We start from the raw sequence: 23,674 nt of genomic DNA, 5'->3' as shown, positions 1-23,674 counted from the left end.
ATGATAACGGCTTGGGTTTTCGACAGATGACGACCAAAAGGTCTGCAGACTGTAACATACCGATCAACAGCTATGACGAACGTCAAGAAGAGAGAACCAAGCGATGTTGAGAGACGGATTATTACAGTTATCCAGCAGATGGCCACGCCACTGATCATCTCAGACTGAGGGGTGATACAAGCAATCAGATCTACCAAAGCTTGGATTATAATCAACAGGTCCGTGCTCTTCTTTTGCGGTTTAATGGCATATGCTGCCAGGATGATGGTATTCCCTGGCAAACCGGTGATGAATATTACACAGAAAATGGCCACACTTCCCACATCCATCCTGAAGCTGGTAATTTGTATACAAGTTTAGGAAACAGCTTTATGCCGTGCGCGTGATGCAGGGATGTTTGTACGAATGATGATTCCCTGGGATATATATGTCTTGGAGCTCCTTGAGGACCTTGCAAGGTCGATACGTACGCTATATAACAATCCAATATCATTATTATATTATAAATGAAAAATCCATCTGCTGTAGTTAAGCTTCTGAAAGGATTTTAGCTCACCGTGAGTTGCGGAACGCGTCAGTATGAAAATAAAATCAAAAGGCAACCTCAGCTAATGAAATTAAGATGTTGAGTGGTTTACATTTCATGTCAGACTGCAAAACGACCAACTTCGGGTGAATTCGGAATGGTAAAATGTCATTCCAATGCTGATGTCGTGCTGAAATTATGCCTGAAATGTCGAAAAACCTATCGGGTAAATGGCAACAAAATCGATTAAGGCGCTCCTTTGTACAGGAAAGCGAGAGACTTTGCAGCGTTACCGAGCGGCTAAGAAAATCAATAGTGGTTCTTAAGGAAATTTCGTGCTCTTTCTATTTCCTTTTCATTCCTCTCTTTTGTCTATTTCCATCTTCTTCTCTTCTATTATTCTCTCCCTGTCTCTCTGTCTCTGTCTCTCTGTCTCTCTTTACTCTATCTCTCTCTCCCTTTCTATCTGCATCGTTGAATCGCCTTCTGATGTTTGTAGAATAAGGATGCCACCAGGTCAAGGATTATACCAACAATTGACCATGCATGGCACAATTTTATGAATAGATACGTTTTATCTCTTAAAGGCACACTGTCCTACTTGTAGCTACTTACTCCCTCTATATAGAAAACTTCCCAAATTGGTGCCTGTTGGTCCCCCATGATCCTCTTTTTCTTATGTTAAATGAGAGCTGAGTTAATGAGATAGCCACCTGTCACAGTGACCTCGTTGGCTCGCTGTGTGGTCTAATCCCTTCTAGTTGCAGCAGTAACGCCTACCTTTAAATATTATTGAATCGGCATGTTATGCTAATGCTTGTTACGTGAAGCAAGTTCTAATATCCTCTTATTTTTCCTCAATTTCATTATCAGAAAAGGTTTCAGTCTTGTCCCTTTCTTTATAACGAAGATCAGCCCTTTAAGCCGTAATGTTTGATTCGACATCGAATTTCTTCCCATTCCGGTGTCTTACCGGCAAAAACGACGAAAAGTCGAAATCGAAAAATCAAACTCAGAAGTTTCACCGATTTTTGCATTGTAAATGCAAACTTCTGTAAGATGTCGCTAACACGTGACTCTCCTCGCTTCCGTGCGCTAATGCGTCGCAGAGGTTATTTCGACGACTTGAATAGAGGCAACATTCCGACACACAGTACACACACTGAAACGCGCCACACTGATCTTGTCACGTTTTCAGATCATAACACATCAGCCGACAGTTTTAGGGGTTTAAATTATTTTCGATTGCTAATTTCAGCTAATGTCTTCATAACCATAATCCTATTCATAACCCTACCCCCAACCTTAACCTTAAAAACCTAGACTAAATAAACCTAATCTTAATCCTAGAATTTAATCCGTGCGGCGCGATTCAGTATGTGGGTCGGATGTTGCCTCTATTCAAGTCGTCGAAATTTCCTCTGCGACGCATTAGCGGTACGGAAAAAAAATACGCATGTGGGGCACCGAAGAGTCTCCCATGCGCACTACTCACTAAAAATAGGTATGAGCAAACTTTAAGGCCCGAATTCACAAAGGAGGTTTGTCGACAAACCTTGGTTTTCGTACGTCCTATAACGCGTTCTTACGCGTTTTTTTACAAACCTGGTTTGTAAAGAACAAAAGGAGGTTTGTCGACAAACTTTGGTTTGTCGACAAACCTCCTTTGTGGATTCGGGCCTAAAGGTTTGTATCGGTTTTTCCAATAGTGTAAATGGTAGGCCCCAAAATCGACGATTTTTCTAAATAGTGTTTGGGTTGTGTAAATGTGCTTACTTTTATATATTTCCCGGCATAAGCAGCGTACATCATATAACGTGTTTAATGCATTATCTCAACGACCCTCGTCTCCTAGAACCACAGATCACCTCTTCACCTCTTATTTATATGTCAACATTTATTCATTTTTGCTAGCAATATTTCATATCTTGTATTTTTGTTTAAAAATATTTTGTTGTTGTTTTGTTTTCTTGTTACTACTTTAATGTTTTGATTTAAAAATGTATTCATTGTTATATATTTGTCCTCATTTGCTATGTTATCTTTATGTTTTTAATTGCTTTTATATTGATGTAAACTTGCATTTTTAGTCTTCGGACTTGTTGACAAGTAATGAATAAAACCTTATTTGAACTTGAACTTGAACTTGATTCAAATCCAAAGGTTAGATTCGATCTCACGGCACTAATTTGGCAGTGAATTTGCCACTCCATACCCAGGAGAGAAATGGGGACCTCGTAGGATGACAAAATCCTTTTTGTTAGTATTTACCGTATGCCCTCATGGTACTTCACAGGGAGTGGAGATGGTGCACACTGTGCATAAATGAATCAGATTACCGGGGTGGTAACATCTGCAAAGCGCTCAAAGACGGTATTTCTTAGAAAACGCCATATCAATTCAGATTAGTTTAGAATTCATTGATGTCATTGTTTCTTTAAATTGGTTGATTTGTTGTATGTGCCCGTCACCCAGCTGTTTTTTTTAAGTTCCTCATCCTAGATAAATAGAAAATGTGTGCTTTCCTGTAATCTATATCACTTTCATCAATTTTCCTTTTGTTAAGCGATTTGTCTTATGCAATTTCTCGCTCACCCGATCAGTTGGCTCGAAAACCTTACAATTTTCTCCATATTTTATTTCTTCCCACTACCATAACATTTTAGAGCCTCTTGCATATTTTATTTCTGATCTAATTTACATACATATCACATCCTACATGTACATCAATCAAGAATAGATGTTAAATGACACTTATTGTTTTATTTTAACATTCAATAACTAATACTCCTTATTATCATTTGCATTAAAAAAACTATTACACATTCTCTCAAAAACTCTTTTAAAGCCCCTACTTATGAAAGTGGGCGGTTTTTTCAGTGATTATTATAAATAATGGCTGACGCAAAAGCATGCATATTTTACCAATTATTACCGCATTTCAAATCGATGGTGCTTGCCTAGATAGAGAAATGAAAATCTGACCTTGTTTCCTTATTCCATATAGGTGATCTTGCAAGGCCGTTGTGAAGATTTGTTATGGTGATGCGGCTGCCCCTGAAAAATATCACCGTAATTAATTTACTTTTATTCATTATTGTTACAAGACAATCCCAAATACTGCTGCAAAATCAACTCAAATGTAATGTCAATAGCATAATGTATATCTAATGTTCGAATAACGTAATAGGTCATTGCCAAGTTCTTACGTTTCAATTATAGATTATTATATACCTCACTTAAGAAATCCAGCCATCTGATTGGTCGAAATTGCATTCATAAACTTTAACTATTTCTGTAAAATTCCCAGTAACCATGATTAAAACAGTTCTAAAATCCCAGTAACCATGGTTACCGGGAAAATAGTTCAGTCTCCATGGTTACCTCATAGGTTTACATGTTAAAAAATGGTTTGAGCTATTGAGGATACCGTACGTGTGCGAAGAATTGGTCGGTATTTTCATACAAGACAAGACAATTCCAAACAAGACAAAAATGGCTCAAGTAACTCTCCCAAGATTTCAACTTATCAAATGCAAGACTTGCTGACAGCAAGAACAACAAAAAGGGTACGTGAAATTATCCATAAACATGTTCGTTTAGTTGCTGAAAAAGCATAGACGTAGACTCTAGACGAAATAGGTCTAGTTGTCAGGGTGTCTGATCGCGCACCCGATGTTGTGTGTTAAAATTCTTCTCATAGAGTTTGCACGCAATGCAGTCGCTTTGCAGTCTACGTGCATTGCGCGACCATGCAAAAAAAGTCAAGTTTTTTTTTTCAATTCGAGATTCAAACCTTTATCTGTTGTGATCCTGAAGGTGATACTCAATAAGTGAGGTGTCATATGAAAGCGCAGGTTCTTCTTTCAATTCGAGATTCAAACCTTTATCTGTTGTGATCCTGAAGGTGATACTCAATAAGTGAGGTGTCATATGAAAGCGCAGGTTCTTCTCCATATTACCCACAGGGCCGGCCCACCCCCCAAAATTGTAAAAATATCTTGCTTAGACTAGAATCTAGATCTAGTCTACTCTCAAAGATACACTCATAAAAAACAACTGTGCAGATAAACTAGAGAAAGGCCAAGGTGGTGTCATTCGTTGACTCTTTTGTTTTCGGCATATAAAAGTATTAATGACTGCTTTAATATTCGAGAAATAGTTGTTTTTATACGCTCTCGGGAAGGTTACAATTGGGCTATTGCCCTCGGCACGCCTCGGGCAATAGCACAATTCTAACCTTCCCTTGAGCGTATAAAAACAACTATTTCTCTCAAAGCAGTCATTAATACTATATTATCATCAATTTTGCTAAAAACATGTGTTGGGAACGAAGATGATATACATGTAATGGTCAGTTGAACGTTGCCACACTCCAGTAATGTTGGCCTTGTTGTCGAATTCAGAAATTAAGAGTTTAATTCAAGGTATTTGAACATATTAAAAAATTATGCTTGCACGGGGAAAACAATATTTATGTAATTGTTTTTTTGTGTTATACTTGTTTTACAGTTTTTTTCATTGTTTCTTTATTTATTATGAATCAGCTTCCCAGACCAGCGAATCATGGATCTGCCAACCACGGGTAAGTTTGTTTCTTATAAAATTTTAGATATATACGGCTATTGTAGGAACTTAAAACTTACGACAGTCCCATTTCAGATAGTCACCTTGTTTCTACGAAAGGTTAGATTTACTGCAACAAACAGAACCAACAAATTAACATATTAAACTGATGGTACTATTTCTCTTTGATGGCTGAGGTGTAAGAACTCCCAGCAGATTTGCCCGGTCCGTGTCTCTCCGACTTCTTCTTGTCAAGTAATTACCAGAAACACGAACAAAAATGCTTGAAGCGTTCTGGATAATTTAGGGGCCCATGAGAGTGGATTGTTTAGAAGACAGCATACTTTATTTACTTATAATCTGTAGTTTAGCACCGAGAGAGAGGTATTTGTAACAACAAATACTCCCTGAATTTCAAGCAGAGCAATAAGATTTATATACCAGTAGTTGCACCTTCTTATACATGGGCAAAATTGGTCCATACAATATTGTATCTACGGTATAGGGGCCGACAGATCCTACGTCAATGCGGATTTTGAAGTCACTAACGTGAGCACTGAAAAAAATACAATGGAACTTAATCGATCGGACACAAAACATTTAGGAAATTACCCCTCTCGCCGATTCTCGCCCCCCCCCCTTTCTCTCTCTCTCTCTCTTTCTCATATTTTTAATTATATATTATTAAAAACCGTTATCAAGTAAAGCTATTACGTTATCAACAATCTTTAAACCGTCTGAAGAGAACAAGTTGGGATTCTGATGACCAAACAGCTAACTATGTGACTGCATGGTACAAAATCTTGATATTGCTCAATCATTGGAGAATATATGATCGTAACACGCAAGCAAAAGGCAATTATTGAATTTGCTTATAATTTGTTATATTTTAGATACAGTGTGTATGGCCCTTTACATGTGAATTATCACCAAAGGCCTCTCTGATAGATTTATGTAATGACGATCTGTTCCTTTACTATGGTCTGAGGTTATGTAAGTTTACTTTAGAAGTAATATTCCACATTCGAGACCTAAGTGAGTGTGTGGGTGCACGTATGCGTGCGAGTGAGTGTGCGCGTGTGTATGTGTGCGTGTGCGTGCGTGTGGTGTCTTTGGTTATGAGAAAGAAACTTAGAGACAGAGAGAAAGGGAGAAATCACTCGGTACCTTGTACGATATAGGTATTCTTGAAAATCACCTGTGACTCAAAATTTTTAATCAGGAGAAAGATTCTACGAACCGGCGTAGTTCGAATTGGCAAGGACGCGGATACAAGAGGCGTGGTATATGCGCGTGTAGTGTGATGAAACGGCCATATCAGATATTAGGGACTATGAATGTTTGTTTGGGTAAAATTTGATAAAGTGTTCCCAAGTTTTAGTAAGATTTATCAATTATTTGGTAATATGTTAAGAGAAAAACATTCACTTTCCCTTTCAATCCAATATTCAATGGGTACTTTTTGTTGCTGGTATTACCTTTGACTGAAAAATCAAACCCTTATCCGAAGCAATTGTAGATTCAGTACAATATTTTAAAATACTATGTGTACAGGGCGTTTCTTTTCTCTTTTCCATAGGACTATATACATCTTGTTGTATTGCTACACGAAGTCTTGAAGCAAGTAGACCTTTTGTCAACCTTTTCATGTGAAGTGCTTGATCATGCCGAGATGTTCCTTTCACTCTTTTCTTGCAGAGCGCACAATATTTTTTTCGTAAGAAAATGACCTTGTTTTTTCTGCTCCTACTTTTTCTGATCAATAATATTTTACCAGCTCTAACTGTTATTAAAGACAAAGTTGAGTTCTGATCATGCGGTTGCATTTTGAAAGAAACAGTGTGAGATCGACCAGAAAAAGTTGATCATGTAGCACATAAGTATTGGTGTGTACTGCAAGGTGCTAGAGTCCTCAAAATGGTAAGAAATGTGGCCCAGTCTCGGTAAAGTAACAAGCCTTCTACACAGAAAGATGTATGTGGGACTACACAAACACGTGGCATGAAAATCTAGCCTCAATTTTAAGCTGTTACTTGTCATATCTAGAATATGAAGGTATTTGAAGAGCCATACTATTCAGTGAACATTTTTCATCTGTAATTCTTCCATACTTGCATAATAATATACAACAATGATAAAGCTCACAAATTATTGTTCACCTCTCCCCAGAACTCAAGCTTCTCTTTAAGCTCTCAGTGCAAAGCCCTCTCTCTCATCCTTTCACCGATTTTACACTCTGCCTCTTCCCTGAATCTCTGTTTCGTCAACCCCTCTCACTCTCTCTCTCTCTCTCTAACATCTCTCTCCCGCTTAACATATATTTTGGGAAATGAATAGAACGTGGTAAAATTCTACAGCACCTTTTCTCTCCAGATTTCTTTCCTTCCTATATACCGCAAAGTATTAGTGCCGCTTGCATATTAAATTTCTGATTCAATTTACATACATGTACATATCACATACTCTTTCAATCCAGAGTAGAAGCAAGATATCACCTCCTAAGCCTTCGTGATTATCGATTGAAATAATAAGCCAGTGTAATAATCTTCACTACACATTCACCTTCGGCATTTTAAATGTGTACACCGAAAAAAAGCATGTCTGTATGGAATCGTGAAGACTCATTTTAAACCAAAAGCCATGAAAATTTTCTATGAATAAAAACTTGGAATTAGTCAACGCATATACATGTACATTTTACAAACTTAAATCCCCGCATGTCGAATCGACATTTCATATGTTATCTTGCAAGGCGGTGAGAAAGATTGAGGGTGGTGATTTAGCTGCCCTCGACAAATTTCACCACATTTCATCATTATCTTTGGAAGACCTATAATAATATGCTACCAGTAATATATATTTTGAGTAGTGCCCCAAGTGAGAGGGAATTTAGGAGATATACAAACATTAATGACATTTTGGACAAGACAAACGGTAGAGTTATCCGCAGCTACATCACAATCCACTGACCGCACTGCCAATTTGAGATTCGCATAGACTTATGGAGCTCTCACACTCTGCCGTGTAGGCCTACCGTCCACCTGCCGGGCTATTACAAAAAAAAAACAGAGTCCAGAACGTTGGGTTTTGAGCGAACTTGTCCCCGGCCGCAAAAAAAATTCATAAAATTAATCTTTTCACCGTTTCGTTGCCATCTTCTAACCGTTCTCACCGGGCGCATACCGGGTGTTGAACGTGCTTCTACCGTCTTCACCGCCCAGATTGACTTTTGTTGAAAATTTTGGCCGTTTCCATACCGGGCCCATACCGGGTCTCGAACACCGGGTTTGTAGCAGCCACCTACCAGTCACTTAGGGTCCCCTCACCGCTCGGAGCGTCCTGTGAGCGAGTCCCCGGACTGCTGACGTCATGACACGACTGCCATAAATACCCCGATTTGAACGGCTACGGTCAGTCCGCTCTCCATTTTTCATCACCGTTCTGTAACGGGTTATGAGCGTGTTGTGAACGTGTTCATACAGTGTGACCGTTTTCATAACGTATTCATACTGTCCTCATACCGTTCAACACCGTCCTCTTGCCGCTTACTTGCGGCCGGTGCCAGCCGGCCAAAGTTTTGAACATGCCCAAAACTTTCGCCGGGTCCCACCGGGTGTAAATAAGCGCCAATGCCCTATTAACGTGTTGCCCGCTTTGATAACGAACCACCGTGTGCCCTCGCCGTTCTCCACCGTCCGCAGACATTTTCGCGCACGGTGGCACACGGTAGGCCTACACGGCAGAATGTGCATATGGCTCCGTTTAGTCTCATTTCACAACGCCCCCTATCGTCAGAGCATGGTCAGATTGAGCAGCCTAACATGTTAGCCTATGGACGTTTTTTTAAAAAATCGTTAAAAATTCATTTTTTGTTTAAACGAAAAGCACATCCACCCTGACGTACGTTATCACTAGCTCTTTCATTGGAGCCCTCATGTCTCATTGACTTTTGAAAGTTCACCCACCGTAATTTTTCAAAATAGGTTGCAAGCTCGTCATTGCCTATAATACAAATGTGAAACAAGTCTAACTTTGGACTCAGTTTACCAAGCGATTTGAAGATTATAGGTCGAGCACACGAAACATAAAAAGCATGAATTATCATAGATCACTTCTGCCTATTTCGTTTTGTCCATTTAATCCAACCCCCACCGTAATTTTTCCATTTAGTAAAACATTTTGCCGAGTTTAGCAAAAACATGAATATTCATGAACGGTCAGACAATACAGCCTTTTAGTACGTAACGTATAGTGAATGGGAATGTGCGATGATCCGTGTAGGAGGTAGAGGTCAGTGGTTTGTGCTGGCAATGTTCACGCGAGCGAAAATGAGACAATCGGAGCAATATAAGAGTCACTTTACACACTAAGAAATAAAGGTACGATTCTGCTACATAAGCAGCACCCTCTACCAAATACGAGTACGTGGATGCAAATCAGCACACAATTGCACCCGTATAGAGTGTAGTTACCTTACCTTTCACACATTAATAAACCTTTTTTTTTAATCGGTCCGACTTATCCAAACTTTCGCCAGAAATCTTCTTAATTTTCTGCTATCATAAAAATGAACTTATTGAAAGAGTTAGGTTGCCTTTTGTTAATCAAGGCAGCTTTGGATTCCATGCATATGCCATTTTTTCTTTATGAAATTAGACATCAATAAATCAAATCAAAGAATATAATAAACCGACATTTCCATGACAATTACTTTTAGTATGTCACTAACAATTTCCCAGGATTACTAATATATGGTGGAAAAAGAAGAAAATATATCAAAGGATATAGGGAGCGGAAGAAACTGATAAATTTGTTATAGAAATGAATAAAATAAGAGAGAGAAAGAGAATGAGAGGAAGAGGAGTTAGGGGTTGAGACAAGAATCGGCGAGAGGATTTAATTTTCATACGGTATTGTGTCCGACTAAAGTTGAACTTTCTGTTGCATATTTTGTAATGCTCACGTGAAGATTTCAAATTGGCATAGATGAACAATCAGTCAGTACTTACTGCAGATACAATTTTGATTTGATATACTTTGTCGATGTATAGTAAGCTGCAACTACTGGAAAACGATTATCATTGCTCTGATTGTAACTCTCTCTATCGGTGCGACACGTCGATTATAATCAACTAAAGAATCCTCGCTGCACCATTCATCTTGAGGAGTTTTCTCTCAATTATCTTTCATTTGCTAATGAGCTTTTCCCGAGCACTGCGGGTAATGATGGCTGCGACCAGCATTATCTCGGCAGTCATGCAGTGGACAATATTCGTTCTGGGTGTGCCAGGGAACTTGCTGATCTTTGGTGTGTATATTCGAAAAAGGCCTTGGAAGAGTACCGATGTTCTGATAATGATCCAGGCAATTATAGACCTAATCGCCTGTGTTTGTCCGTCTCCTGCAGCCGTATGTCAGGTGATCGCATCCAGTGCTTTGTGTTGGGTTCTGGTGATCCTGAGGCAGGCATGTTCACTAGCAACGCTTTTCATGACGTTCATTATCGCCGTGGATCGCTACTTGATTATATGCAAACAATTCAGACGTTCTACCAAGTTTCGGGCTATACTGATAGCTTCCGGCAGCATCATCTTTGCTATTGGGATATCCCTTCTTTTACCTTTTCACGTCGAGATTGTGCCCAAGCAACATGGGAGACAAGGCTGCTATTTTCTTCACAATCCCCTCTCGTGGGCTTCTAGACTATCCAGAACACTTCAAGCACTGGCGTTTCTATTCGTATTTCTTGGCTGTATATACTCCTATTTGCGTGTGTATCTGGTAATCACGAGGCAAGAAAGAATTCGAAGAGACATGGATCGGTCAAATCAACTTGGAGTTATAAAACCTCAGCCTGAATCAGGGAAAGTACCATCAGTTTCAGGCCGCGTTGCATGGTCTGACACTCGCAACGGTTCTATCGCTTCTGCCAACAGCGGATTAGTGGCACGAAGCTCAAGATCAGATCCTGCTCATTACGGCGACAGTGGCAAATCCGGTAAAGCTAAAACTGGTAGGGCCAGATCTGGTAAGGCAAAAGCTGTCAAAGTAACGTCGATCCTGCCTGCAAATCACCTAACGGTACTCGGACAGCGGTCCGCAGCTAGGAAAACATTCCTGCGATACAGGGACAATGGAGGAAGCGATGGACCTTCAGACGGCGCAGGAAAATGCACACGACAACCTCCAAGCCGCATCGTCTATGGAGGCAAGAAAATGAGGGATACTCATTTACCCTCACATCGAACAATTAATGTCCCCGGGAGCAAGACGACTAAAATGTTCCTCGTCGTCACAATATTTTGTTTAATCACGTGGCTCCCATATATCCTCTTTGCAATGATACCGTTCGTATTCACAAAGCTTATTGATCCCAAAATCCATTCTCTTCTTGTCCGTCTTCGAAGTTCAAATCATATGATTAATTTCTTTGTTTTTATTGCAGTCAATCCTATATTTCGTAGAAATGTGGTGACTATCTTTCAGAGGACTTTTAATCGGATCAAGTGCACACATTAGCCGTATATTTAAACTAATATGAGAGAGAATATTTGTTGTAAACCCCATATAAAACGAAACTCTTATTTATATTAATTAACTTGTTTTTCTTTGTTTTATGGTAAACTCTGACGATGCTTGACCGTCTTTAGGCAAAATAGAGAAGACTATTTTTCAAATTCTTTTTCATTGAAAAAAAATTTTAAAATTAAGATTACATACAGGTTTCATGAAAAAACATAAATATGATTTTGCTCTTCACATTTGATATCATTGTGTTTCAGGTTTATTGTAGATATCTGTAGATACACAAACACGAACTTCAGGTTTCCGAAAATGAACATCGTGTTTACAAAACAGTGTATTTGTTTCCATTTTTAAGACTTAAAGGGACTTGGTAACATTGTTCAGATGAGAGATAGTGGTGCTAAGTAGTGACTTCAGTGCTAGATGTACAATTAAAGATAATCTGAAAATTTGAGAGAAAATGGACCATTATTCATGGTACAAATTGGGAAAAACTGATCTGATCGATTCCTTAATTCTCCCAACTATATTATTACAATTTAATTACATTTTAAGTGAATGTGAATCGTCACAAAGCAACAAAATGGCTCTACATTCCATTCCAGACATTTAAGTGTTGACAGATCTTTTAAAGCCTGTTTTATGTCTTTTTTTCATGGAAAAACGGTTTGGAAAATTCAAAAATGGTTGGGAGAATTTACTGTTAATCACTGTTAGAGGGTGTCATACATGTACGCCTTCAAATAAAACCATAAATATCTTTGTGGTTTGAGAATTTTTCAGGATTGTTTGCATGTCATAGGGTTAGTACAGTAGAAGGAATATAGTAAGTAACATTTTATACAAAAATTAAGCAATTTTTTCATCAACCTTCAACAATGTTACTGAGTCACTTTAAGCCTTGTAATGTAAAAAAAAGAATAGTTGTCGTATGTTGCTGTGGATGATCACTCGTATATAAGCTTCATTATTCACGTATTAAAAAAGGCAATGTTTACATTAGCTTCAGTATTTGTGTGTGTTGATTATAAACGATGTGGTATAAGTATTGATTTAGATCCAATATAACATTTTTTATTTTTTTTTACTCAGGCTCATTCGACAGTCTGTTGATATTTATTATATTTCGTGGTTTTAAACTTCGAAGATAGCTCGAAGTTTACGGATCGTGCATGGTTAAGAAAATGTAAGTTTACTCGAAGTTTAGTGCGATAACTACGAGCTGCCGAGGTTCCTCACTCGAAGTTATGTGCCATGCGAACACAAATAATGATTAACTTTGGAGTAATCACGTAACACTTAAAAGGTAAATTTCCCGGCATTTAGTTTAAAATTTTGAATACTCATTATGTCGGTCCCGTATGAGCTCTCGTAGTTCCTGATAGTGTATTTAAGTTCGAGGTTTCGCAACATTAAAGTTTAAAACCATTACAATCCCATTGATATTTTTTAAAGGATTTTTATGAGACATTGTTCAACTAAAATCCAGACTTGGTGAAAGTCTCGTCATTAAAGCATCTTCATACTTTCCTATGTCAAATAGAAAGCATCTTTTAGTGTGGATAAGTCGTAATTAAATATAATGAAAATTGTAGACATGGGGGAAGCAAAATGGATCTTAATTCAATTGTAATTTACATGAATGTCTATGTTTGCATAATGCTGATGAAAACTTAATATACAAGCCTTCGAGAGAGGTAACCTTCATTCAACATCTAAATTGATAATGAATTTTCTCTTTTCACTTCGATTGTGTACAACAGTAAAGTAAAGCTTTCCATATTGCCGAAGTAATGTACGTGTATACGTTGGTTTTACATTTAAATCTCTGGGAATATTCGTTCTGTAAAGGTTTCATAATCCTGGCTGGAAAGCTGTGTGTAGAGCAATGTATTCACCGTCAGGAGATGTTGAAGATATATATAACAATTTGAACTGGAATGACACGGTAATAAAAACACTGTCGCAAAATCATTCTTTACATATATTGTAACGTGTTCTTTACAGATATCAGAGATGAAAAAATAAAGAGATATGACAAATGTAGAAAAAGAAAACATAAAAAGTCCGCACAAAAACAAGCATATGGTATACAATTCAAATCACTGCCAGTTCTCTAAATATGAAACATCTGTCTATCATGGGGAAGAAACTCTGAAAAAGACAATACATGATTTCTGAACAATCAAAACCATAAATAGTTCACAGAAAACGCACTTGGTTGTTAAAGACGAGTTGCAATGTTACAAAATTGACTAGTTTAATTGTACAAGGCTGAAAATTTTAATATTTACAAGATCTTATGAATTGACGATTAAAATCAAATCTACTATGTTAAAACTAACAATGTATTTTCCCCAAGTCCTTTACATCCTTCGTTTTTACTTTTGTTCATTATGTATATTTTTCAATTTTTCAATTGTTTGGGTGTCCTGATCGATTGGTTCTAATACTTCAGTTCAAATGGAATGCTCGTCGATTAGAGGTCCTGTTTGGAATTAATTACCTTTGCAAGTCATTTATCGATAATTGCCATCCTTGACAAAGGAGTAGCGTAAATATAGTCGTGGGAGAGATTCATTGAATGCTGGATAGAATCCATTCTAAAGTTTGGATTCGTAACTTTGGACTCTCAATAGAATCATGCATACTAGACATGTAGACTATAAACAAGAACTTTATATCAATATTATCATCACTATCTCGATATTCAAATTTACACCTTTTTTGTTTAAGCTACGATGCATAATAGATTGTAACCAACGCCGCTGTTAATCGTTCTGCCGTTATTTTATTTGTTCGTTTCTTTGTTTATTTTCGAATTTAGTGGACGTTATGAAATCACTCAATAGGAATATCCTCTACCAAGAGGATTTGCATTGTAGTATATATCAACGTCAACATTCATATAAAATGTGATACACGTACGTCTGGTAGTTGTTTATTTAATCAATTGCTATATACATCTGTTTTTCTACCGTATAGAATGGGAAAATGTTGAAAAGATGTGATGCATTTTGAATAGAAAATCTGTATTTATTCTGTCATAGATTTTGACTCTTTTTTAAAAAAAACAGTGTGGCCTAGTCAGTGATCTGTTTTGACACTGCAAACATGCACGAATCCAATGTTAAAACAAAGGCAATTGCATGAAGTGAATGAAATGCATTGTGCTTTAAAATGTTTTAGGAAATTAGCAATTACATCATCAACAATTTGGAGAAACTTATTGTAAATAACATTATTGTAGTCAAGATTTGTATATTTCGGGGTTTTCGATCCTGGGCAAAACATAATTGAATATATATATATATATAAAACTTTTGGAGTGTTGAATGAAAGATTTTTCAATAATAATCTACAATTTTCACTCAATACAAGCGTTAACACTCTCATTCATTTAAGATCTGTACACTATTACTTACATCATTTTGAATATACAATTGTACATATTCGTATAATACATGTGATTGATTTGAAAATACGTAGTTGTTGATAATAATGTGAACATGAGAAAAGAAAGGGTAATAACAGACCAACACAACACTAGGGGCCAAACAGTGGGAGAAATGAACGAAAATAAATTGAGACAAAGACAAATGGAGAAGGGGAGTAAAACAAAAAGAAAAGGAAAGGAAAGGAAAGTAGAAGAAGAAGAAGGGAAATAAATACTATTCATGTGACAGCAATATTCTACATCGTATTATAATATTTATAACATAATACAACTTTTAAAACAATCAAAATAAAAAAATATTAACAAAACGTAGAAAACGAAGTCTTTATAATTGGATATTGATACATTATTTTTCTAAAAACTGAGATAATCTGTAATGGTTTGATTGGAACTAATTTTAGGGGTTTCAATACTGTATTCCTCACTCCCTGTGTTGTATTTCTGCAACATGATTGAGATATCCAGGTATGATTACAGATCTAATTGATAGACAATACAAAATAGTTCACTGAATTTAGAACAATCATATTTTAATTGCAACCTTCTTCATATCGAAGTATCATTCAGCTAGTTCTCTCGTCTCACAAGGGAGATTTCTCGGACTATTCCTGCCCTGAAATTAGCCACATCTTCTCTAAAGCCTCTACTACAAAACTTCAACTGAAAGGACAACTTCGCCTATAATATTCTAATCAAAACACTTGATTAAAGAATCAAAATATTCTGAACATTTTGTTACTGTGAATACAGATTATTCAGAGCTGTGATAGTGAGGGCGATTGACAAAATACAAAATTATCCGGCGTAGTACCAGTTAACAGAATCATTACAGTTAAACGTCAATTTTCGTGAGGTCGCTCGGGGTGTGATTTGCGGAGTTTTGGAGCATCTTTGGAGACGTACTTCCACGGTAGACGTTTTCGTGCGACATAATTGAGCAGATGATATAATGATAATGTTTATGTTACCAGACACCACACTTCTTTGTAGGATTCATGGGTGATCCGGTCGGGCAGTTGAAAGCTTTAGCGAAATGTTCGGAGTTGCTTACAGATCCCCAGACCCTGTGTGTCCAAAAAAGAAGATTTTATAGGGAAGATAATACATTATTGTCTATACAGCAACACTAATAGCGAGGAAAACAATAACAGTACTGATGATATAACTATCAAAAATATAGTATTATTATTTATAACGAAAATGAATGATGATGACTGAATTTGTATACGGCAGCTTACAGTCACAAGTAAAAAGCGCTTTACAATAAATTATCATTACCTTAGTCATTGTTTATTTTACAGATGATTGTGAACTCCGCAAACGAAAGATAGTTAAGTTGTGCTGCTTCCAAAAGGGTTTATCTCGACGAATAAAAGTAATACACCAGTTTACGGTTGTATGCGCCATTTTAATCAAAGCCAATGACCTAGAGGTCATGTATTTATGCGTAAATTGAGATTGCGCCCATGCAAATTATGATGATATCACTGCCTACGCGCTGCATTGTGCGCGCACATTATCATTTGCATGGGCGCAATCTTAATTTACGCATAAATACCACTGACCTTGGGTCATTGGCTTTGTTTCAGGGCCAATGACCCGAGGTCAACTGTCTGCGCATGCGCACTGATACAACCGTAAACTGGTGTATTGCATTTGTGAGAGAGAGAGGTTAAAAAAACACTAATGAACCAACCTGAATTTCAGAGGTGAGTGGTAATCTGTTTTGAGGCTGTTAATTCGATCTTGGTCTCGATGAAGCCCGCACCAGAGCTAGGAAAAAATACCATATTCAGCAACTATTACGTCTGTATCTTTTCAGGAAAAAAGGGCTTTGCTATTTTGTTTTTCAAAGAGACAGTCATTTGAACAAGAGAAATATGTTTTTTAGAGAGAAAATTGTAATTTAAACATTGTTTTAGATTCTTAGCAGGAAATTATTAGAGTGACTGAAATCTGATAGTTTCCAGGAATCCTTTGTATGCAAACGAAATTGCCTTGATTGTCGTTCGGCTCGGACAATACGACGGATTTTATCATTATAAAATATGGCAGTGACTTGTGAATGCCATGAGCACCCAGTAAATGAAAATCGCAAAATAGCTCTAACAAAAACAAAATTGAATGCATGTTCAGCTTTAAACTGTACTTATAATTGTATGAAAATAACTAATGCAGGGACCGATTTATAATGTTTTCTGCAAAAGAATTTGCTTCAATTATAAAATGTATTATTAAAACAGGAATACCCAGGGTAGCCTCATCGGTTTTAACGTTATTTTTCCTAAGCGCTCGACAATTAGTATTACCCGTGCCTTGCTAATTGGACAAAATGTGAGGAAAATACCTTTTCCAAGGATATACATGCACGATCAAATCGGGACTTCTCGTATGCGAGTCAAGACCCTTCACAATTTAACAAGGGTTGTGTTGCACAAAGACTAAGATCAACTTTAAGTTAGACTTAACTATGAAAGGCCGTTCATGCCACTGTTTCCTTTCACCATTTGCTGGCATTAGTCTCTCAATGGAAGTACAAATCATGGTTTCAAATCTACACAATTTACATTGTTTGATAATTTATTATTGAAGGAAAAACTATTATCTAAACATCACAAGGGTAACACTGGCAAACAGTGGCATGAACAGCCTGCCATAGTTAAGTCCAAATTAAATTCGATCTTAGTCTTTGTGAAACACCACCAGTTAACTTATGTATTTCAATGTAAACATGTTCCTCTGCGAAACACTTGGTTACCAATAATTATGATTCACCTGCTATACCATAAAGGGCATCTCCATTGATGGAATTCACTTCGTAAACATTAGTTGTGGCTATGCCGATCGAGCAAGCATCTGGCAGGTTTGGGGTCTTTCAGTTGTCAATAGTATGCATGAAATTAGTTGACAGGTCTATTATGTGATTCTTACCTGGCCGAAGCTTAGGAAGAAGATCTGGTTGTGTGTGAGGTTGATACCGGGTAGTAACGGTTCCTCCTTACCGGTTTCCTCAACAGAATGTCTGTATGCCTGTTAATAATAATATATTAATAATATAATAATAATAATAATAATGATAATGATAATGATAATACATAAAACTTAAAACCGTCGGCTTGCATATTATTTTACACGCGTACATTATCTTTGTTAGCAGTCAGGTACTACAAACCAATCCCCCAAATCCAAGGCATTTTAGCTGCTTCGTATTTTCATGATAATACAGTACGGGTCATTGATCGGACAAAGTAATTTTATGTTAATGAGATTCAAGCTTGCGAATAACAGAATCTTGCAGAAAATTCAATTCTACCGACTTCAATATATAAGTCTTAAATGATCATTGAATTCCCGTAATAAATCATCAAGAGATTACTGTCGGTGAATAAAATATGTATTATGTCATTTACAAAACCGAAGAAGTCCAATATTTTTAAAGTCGTCGGTAATTCATAAGGCAATGACTCCCTAAAGCACAAACATAATAATTTTAGAGGAAACGGTAATGCACACATTAAGTGAACATTTGCATCAGACAGCTAAAAAAAAAAGTTGCTAATATAGTTGTGACTAAATGGGATGCATGTACGTAATCTGAATGTTAACATTTTACCGAGGAGACAATAGAATGGTTGAAGAACAGATGCTGGAACTATTTTTAAATATTAAAACATTACACGTGCAATAACACATAATGGCTAGCATTTTAGTCAATATAAATTTAATTAGATGTATATACGGTGTATCCCCTCGCTCCCCTACGAGAAATCCTGCTCAATTTTGATCTGAATCTTATAAATATGAATATATGAAATATATGGATATATACATGTATAACATTTATAAATATATAAAATATGTATATATTCATTTTTCCATTTAAAAAAAGACTTGCTTGGGTTGAAGTAAAATGTAATTCAATGTACTTAGACAACTTCTGAGTACATAGATGTTCACACGACCATGCCCCCCCCCCCCCCCCCGTAAAAAAAGAATACCCAAAAAATAATGAGAAAAAGGGATCAAAGAAAAGACAAGAAGATTAAGGAGATTATTGCACGTAAAAAGAAGAATTTTTCCACGTTTACCCCCTAATCGTGGGCTTAAAAATCAGCATTTCATCTACATCGTAGGAAAAAAATATATACGCATGCCTTCCAGAAATTACCCCTCTCCCCTCCCCCCCCCCCCCCCCTCCCAGGTGGTGATTACACCCACTTCACCACTTTTCCTTCTCGTACTCTATTATTGGCTTCTAAAAACAATTGAACAAAATAACAGAAAAAGAAAACTCACCATGAAAGCCTCCTTTAAGCCTCCATTATCAGCAATATTCTCACCTAACGTCTGCCAACCATTAATCTAGGTATAACGACATAAACATATGAATAAGAATTCTAAACTCTTAAATTTCACATTATTACACAACTCTGTCGTTCTCATGTTTCTTTGATTTGTTTTCGATATGTCTTTTGGATATTCCTTTATAAAAAGAATAACAATATAAGTAATAGAAATATGAACATGTTATTGAACTCTATCGTTCACTAGTGTTTTTTAATAATATCATATCCATAAAAAATAACGATAAAAAGGTAAGGTGCCATACATTTGCATTTTCTAAACTAGGAAAGAGTGAATAACAGACAATTATTGTTGCCAATTTGAAAAGCTAAATCTTTTAAACCTTTAGAAAACTCTTAAGTGCTTTGGATTAATCTGAAATGAATTATTCTACAACTTTGAAATTAAGATTCATACTCACATTCATGCCGAGATCTTCATATTGATAATTGGAATACTGATCAACGAGGCATTGCGCTTTTCTCTGGAATGACTGACTAGATGAATTCGACCACCAAATACCCAAGTTTCCATCGATATCAAAATGACGACCTTTAAAAAAAAAGGTAAAATCATGGATACTTAGAATTTAGTTCGTATTTTGTTTCTACATTATGTCATTAATAAAGATAACAATCGATATAAGAAAGCATATATATATAAATAATAGAAAATAAACTATTAAAGAGATTCAATACAAAACATCTAAATGATGCAACACATATATTTGAAGGTTTCTATTGACCAGGGACCCATTTCACAAAGTCATTTTACAATGACAAATGACAAAAATAGGTGACAAATCTGCTGATAACCAATCAGAAGCAAGGATTTCACTAGCTTATAACAAAAACTGCCATTTGTCACTGATGACAAGTTTTGTGAAATGGGGCCAAGAAGAGCAGTTGGGGTTACACCCCCACCCCACAAATACACACACATTATTGGGGAGATATTCTAAACAATGAGAAAAGCAAATTTTAAAAATGGCCATATAATTATGATGATTTTGCTATTCCACATCATCTTAGTTATACTGATTGTTATTATTCATTTTTTATTTGTGTTTTGTTTTATTCTCCATACGGCGTATCCCTAATATACTGTGCTTAAAGCACCATCTTGTTATACGTAGAAAATATTGGCTTTTCAGAATATGCAGCAAATCCATGTTATCATATGAGATACTTTGAAATAGATCGCACTGCTCTATATTCAATAATCCTCACTCCTCTGCTTTATTCTGAGTATATCATGACAATCTTCAAAAATGATTACCAATGCGTATCTCAAGCCAAATAGCTTTATGACGGTTTTACTACTGAATGTTTAATTGCATACTAAATTGTATTTCTGGGTTCATAAACATTATTGTTATTTCACTGTCAACGCTGTTACTTGCTTTCCCTCTTTTCATGTTTTATTTTGATATTCTCCTTCTAGATCGTGTTTTTTTCTTCTTTGTCTTCTTCATTTTATCATATTAACTTCACTAGTGGATTTTTTAATTTTATATTTGCCTACTTTAAATCGGACTATAAGGTGCATGTATTTTATATGGTCAATTCAATTCAATTCAGTTCAATTTCCAGTTTAACAATCTACTTGCCTTTGTCGTCGAACGCGTGCATTAATTCATGTCCGATTACCACTCCTATTCCACCGTAATTCATAGATCTGTAAAAAAAAAAAAAAAAAAAAAAAACAAGAAAGCTACTACATGTATTTACATATCTCAGTAATCAAGAGACATAACATTAATAAAAAGAATACGTAAGACTCCAATTTCCTGAGAAAGATATAGGGCTTATAAATGTCAGTTATGCGATTATAAACGAACGAGTTGTTGTCTCCGTAAATAATTCAGTGATAATCTTCTGAATAATTAGAGTTTCAAATTGCCATTTGTACTCGTTTAACAATTTTATGATGATAGTAAAAGAAGTTTTAGAGAGGTCAGTTATTGTCTTATTATCATATTTACGGCACACAATGTAAATTGCACCATTTAAATTGATATGTCATATTTCTTAAGAAAGAGTGGTGATAATTCTAGCGGAAAATATATGTCTCTCAAAATTAATAGTTCTCGCTCTAATTGATGATAAATATGACAACTAGGCAATGTAAATAGACCAATTTCATCCGTCATTTTGCTGTTATTTTATTCTAAATCGGAATGACCATATCAATTACCTTGAATATCGTCTGCTGAAGTATGGTGGCTGCAAAATACCTGCCGGGAAAGCTAAACGGGAAGATGGGCACAATAAACAACAACATTATATTGTATATAAATCATATAGGCGTCGCAAAGGACAATCAGGTCGGCCCATATCCTTCTCTAATCCCCCACCCCCCCCCCCCCCCCCCATCACCGCGCCAATTACCCACTTCATCCTGTTGACATGGTTGGAAATAAAAAAATAAAAAATTAAATGAGTTAGCAAAACACATGGATACTAATCTTAGCTGAAATGACATAACACCCTCCTGCCCCCCCCCCCCAGTTCCCCGTGATGAAAGAATACCCATGTAATACACTAAAAGAGGAGAAAGCCAATGCAGTAAATTTGTGTTTGTAATTAACAGTTACTACAAAATTTCATGATGATCCTGTTGCAATATAAATTTCAGTCAAAACGATAGATAATCTTGAGTAGTGGTAGTAGCATTAGTAATAGTAGTACTTGGTAGTAGTAGTTAGTAGTAGTAGTAGTAGTAGTAGTAGTAGTAGTAGTAGTAGTAGTATTCAGCAGGCTCGTAGCCACGGGGGGAGTTGATCAATTACGTGTATGTGCCACCCCCCCCCCCCCCAAAAAAAAAAAAAAAAATATATATATATATATATATATATATATATAAAAACAAATTAAAAAAAAAATAAAACTCTGGCTACGGCCCTGGTAGTAAGTAGTTATAAAAGTAGTTAGTAGTAGTAGAAGAAGTAGTCGTATAGTAGTAGCAGCAGCAGTTATAGTAGTAGTAGCAGTAGTAGTAGTAGTAGTAGTAGTAGCAGTAGTAGCAGTAGTAATAGTAGTAGTAGTAGTAGTAGTAGTAGTAGTAGTAGTAGTAGCAGCAGCAGCAGTAGTAGTAGTAGTAGTAGTAGTAGTAGTAGTAGTAGTAGTAGTAGTAGTAGTTGAAGAGTAGCAGTAGTAGCTTTTGCATTTGTTGCTGCATTTGTGGTTGTTGCTGTCATTGTTGTAGTCCTAATAGCAATAGCAATTTAACTAAACTTACTGATCGAATTACTGGGGAATTGGTAGTACGCGTTAACAACAACAGGTGCGGTAGACCAGCCATACCTGTCCACACTTTCATCAAGTTTACCGAACAGCTTCCTGGCGTGTTCAGACATTATCTGAACAGCGTTTTCAAAATACTGATCTACTGTAATATCCACCTAGAAGAAATATTAAAAACATGGAAAAGGACACAAGCACGTTTCAATAATGATACATTTTCAAAATACCGCTCTACCGTTATGTCCACCTAAAGCGAAAAAACGGGAATATAATTTTATATGCACAATAATAGTATAATATCTCCAGTACAATTATTCAGGCTCACTCTCTAAATGTACGGGGTGTTTCATCAAGTCTTAATATTGATCTTATAGCCGATTCTAACGATTTTAAGGGCCTAAAACATTAATCTTAGGCCCTGTTTCATTGTTAGTATTGATTTTAGTTGATATCTACTAAGACGCATTACACTGAACTTTCACTCCTCCGCTTTACGAGACTATGTTGGATATATTTAATCAGTTGTATTACAAGTATATGGATGGAATCTAACCATTTTACGTAATCACAGTGATGTATTCCACCAATGAATGATATTGTGTTCCAAATTATGTAGTGCTATACTATTAAAACGTGGTTGTATATTGGAATTATTGACTGTCTAATTAGCAGACAGTGAGGCCTATTAAAGTAACGATACTAAAAATGGCTAAATAACAATCGTATTAAAAAAAATCCAAAAAGAGGAAGCAATATTCTGTTCACAAATAGAGAGTTAGCTAGACAAAAATTCCGATACGAACTATTGATACAAAACCAGGGGGATATTTCACAAAGACTAAGATCGACTTTGAATTGGACTTAACTATGGCAGGACGTTCGTGACACTGTTTGCTCTCACCATTCCTGGCATTGGTTTATCAATGGACGTACAAATCATGGTCACAGATCTACAGAATTTACATTTTTTTGATAATTCATTATTGAAAGAAAAATATTATCCAAAGATTA

At 36.3% G+C, this 23,674-nt stretch overlaps 1 protein-coding gene across 2 annotated transcripts in view; it reads right to left on the bottom strand.

Moving 5' to 3' along the window:
* Positions 1–14,709: 14,709 nt before the first annotated feature.
* Positions 14,710–23,674, bottom strand: part of LOC580975 (neprilysin-4) — a 55,437-nt gene continuing 46,472 nt past the window's right edge. For both annotated transcript variants that reach the window (XM_030986613.1, XM_030986614.1), the window contains 8 exons: positions 22,659–22,821; positions 21,615–21,666; positions 21,028–21,095; positions 19,840–19,970; positions 19,371–19,436; positions 18,006–18,104; positions 16,771–16,847; positions 14,710–16,138 (listed from right to left, as the gene is read on the bottom strand). In XM_030986613.1, the coding sequence (XP_030842473.1) occupies positions 16,039–16,138; positions 16,771–16,847; positions 18,006–18,104; positions 19,371–19,436; positions 19,840–19,970; positions 21,028–21,095; positions 21,615–21,666; positions 22,659–22,821 (756 nt within the window). In that variant the 3' untranslated portion in view covers positions 14,710–16,038. The remainder of the gene's footprint in view (positions 16,139–16,770; positions 16,848–18,005; positions 18,105–19,370; positions 19,437–19,839; positions 19,971–21,027; positions 21,096–21,614; positions 21,667–22,658; positions 22,822–23,674) is intronic.

The sequence above is a fragment of the Strongylocentrotus purpuratus genome, unplaced genomic scaffold, assembly GCF_000002235.5.
Source record: "Strongylocentrotus purpuratus isolate Spur 01 unplaced genomic scaffold, Spur_5.0 spur5_scaffold_16, whole genome shotgun sequence".
Classification (NCBI taxonomy): domain Eukaryota; kingdom Metazoa; phylum Echinodermata; class Echinoidea; order Camarodonta; family Strongylocentrotidae; genus Strongylocentrotus; species Strongylocentrotus purpuratus.
The sequence above is the reverse complement of the archived record's forward strand: the minus strand, read 5'-3'. Positions and strand labels throughout refer to the sequence as shown.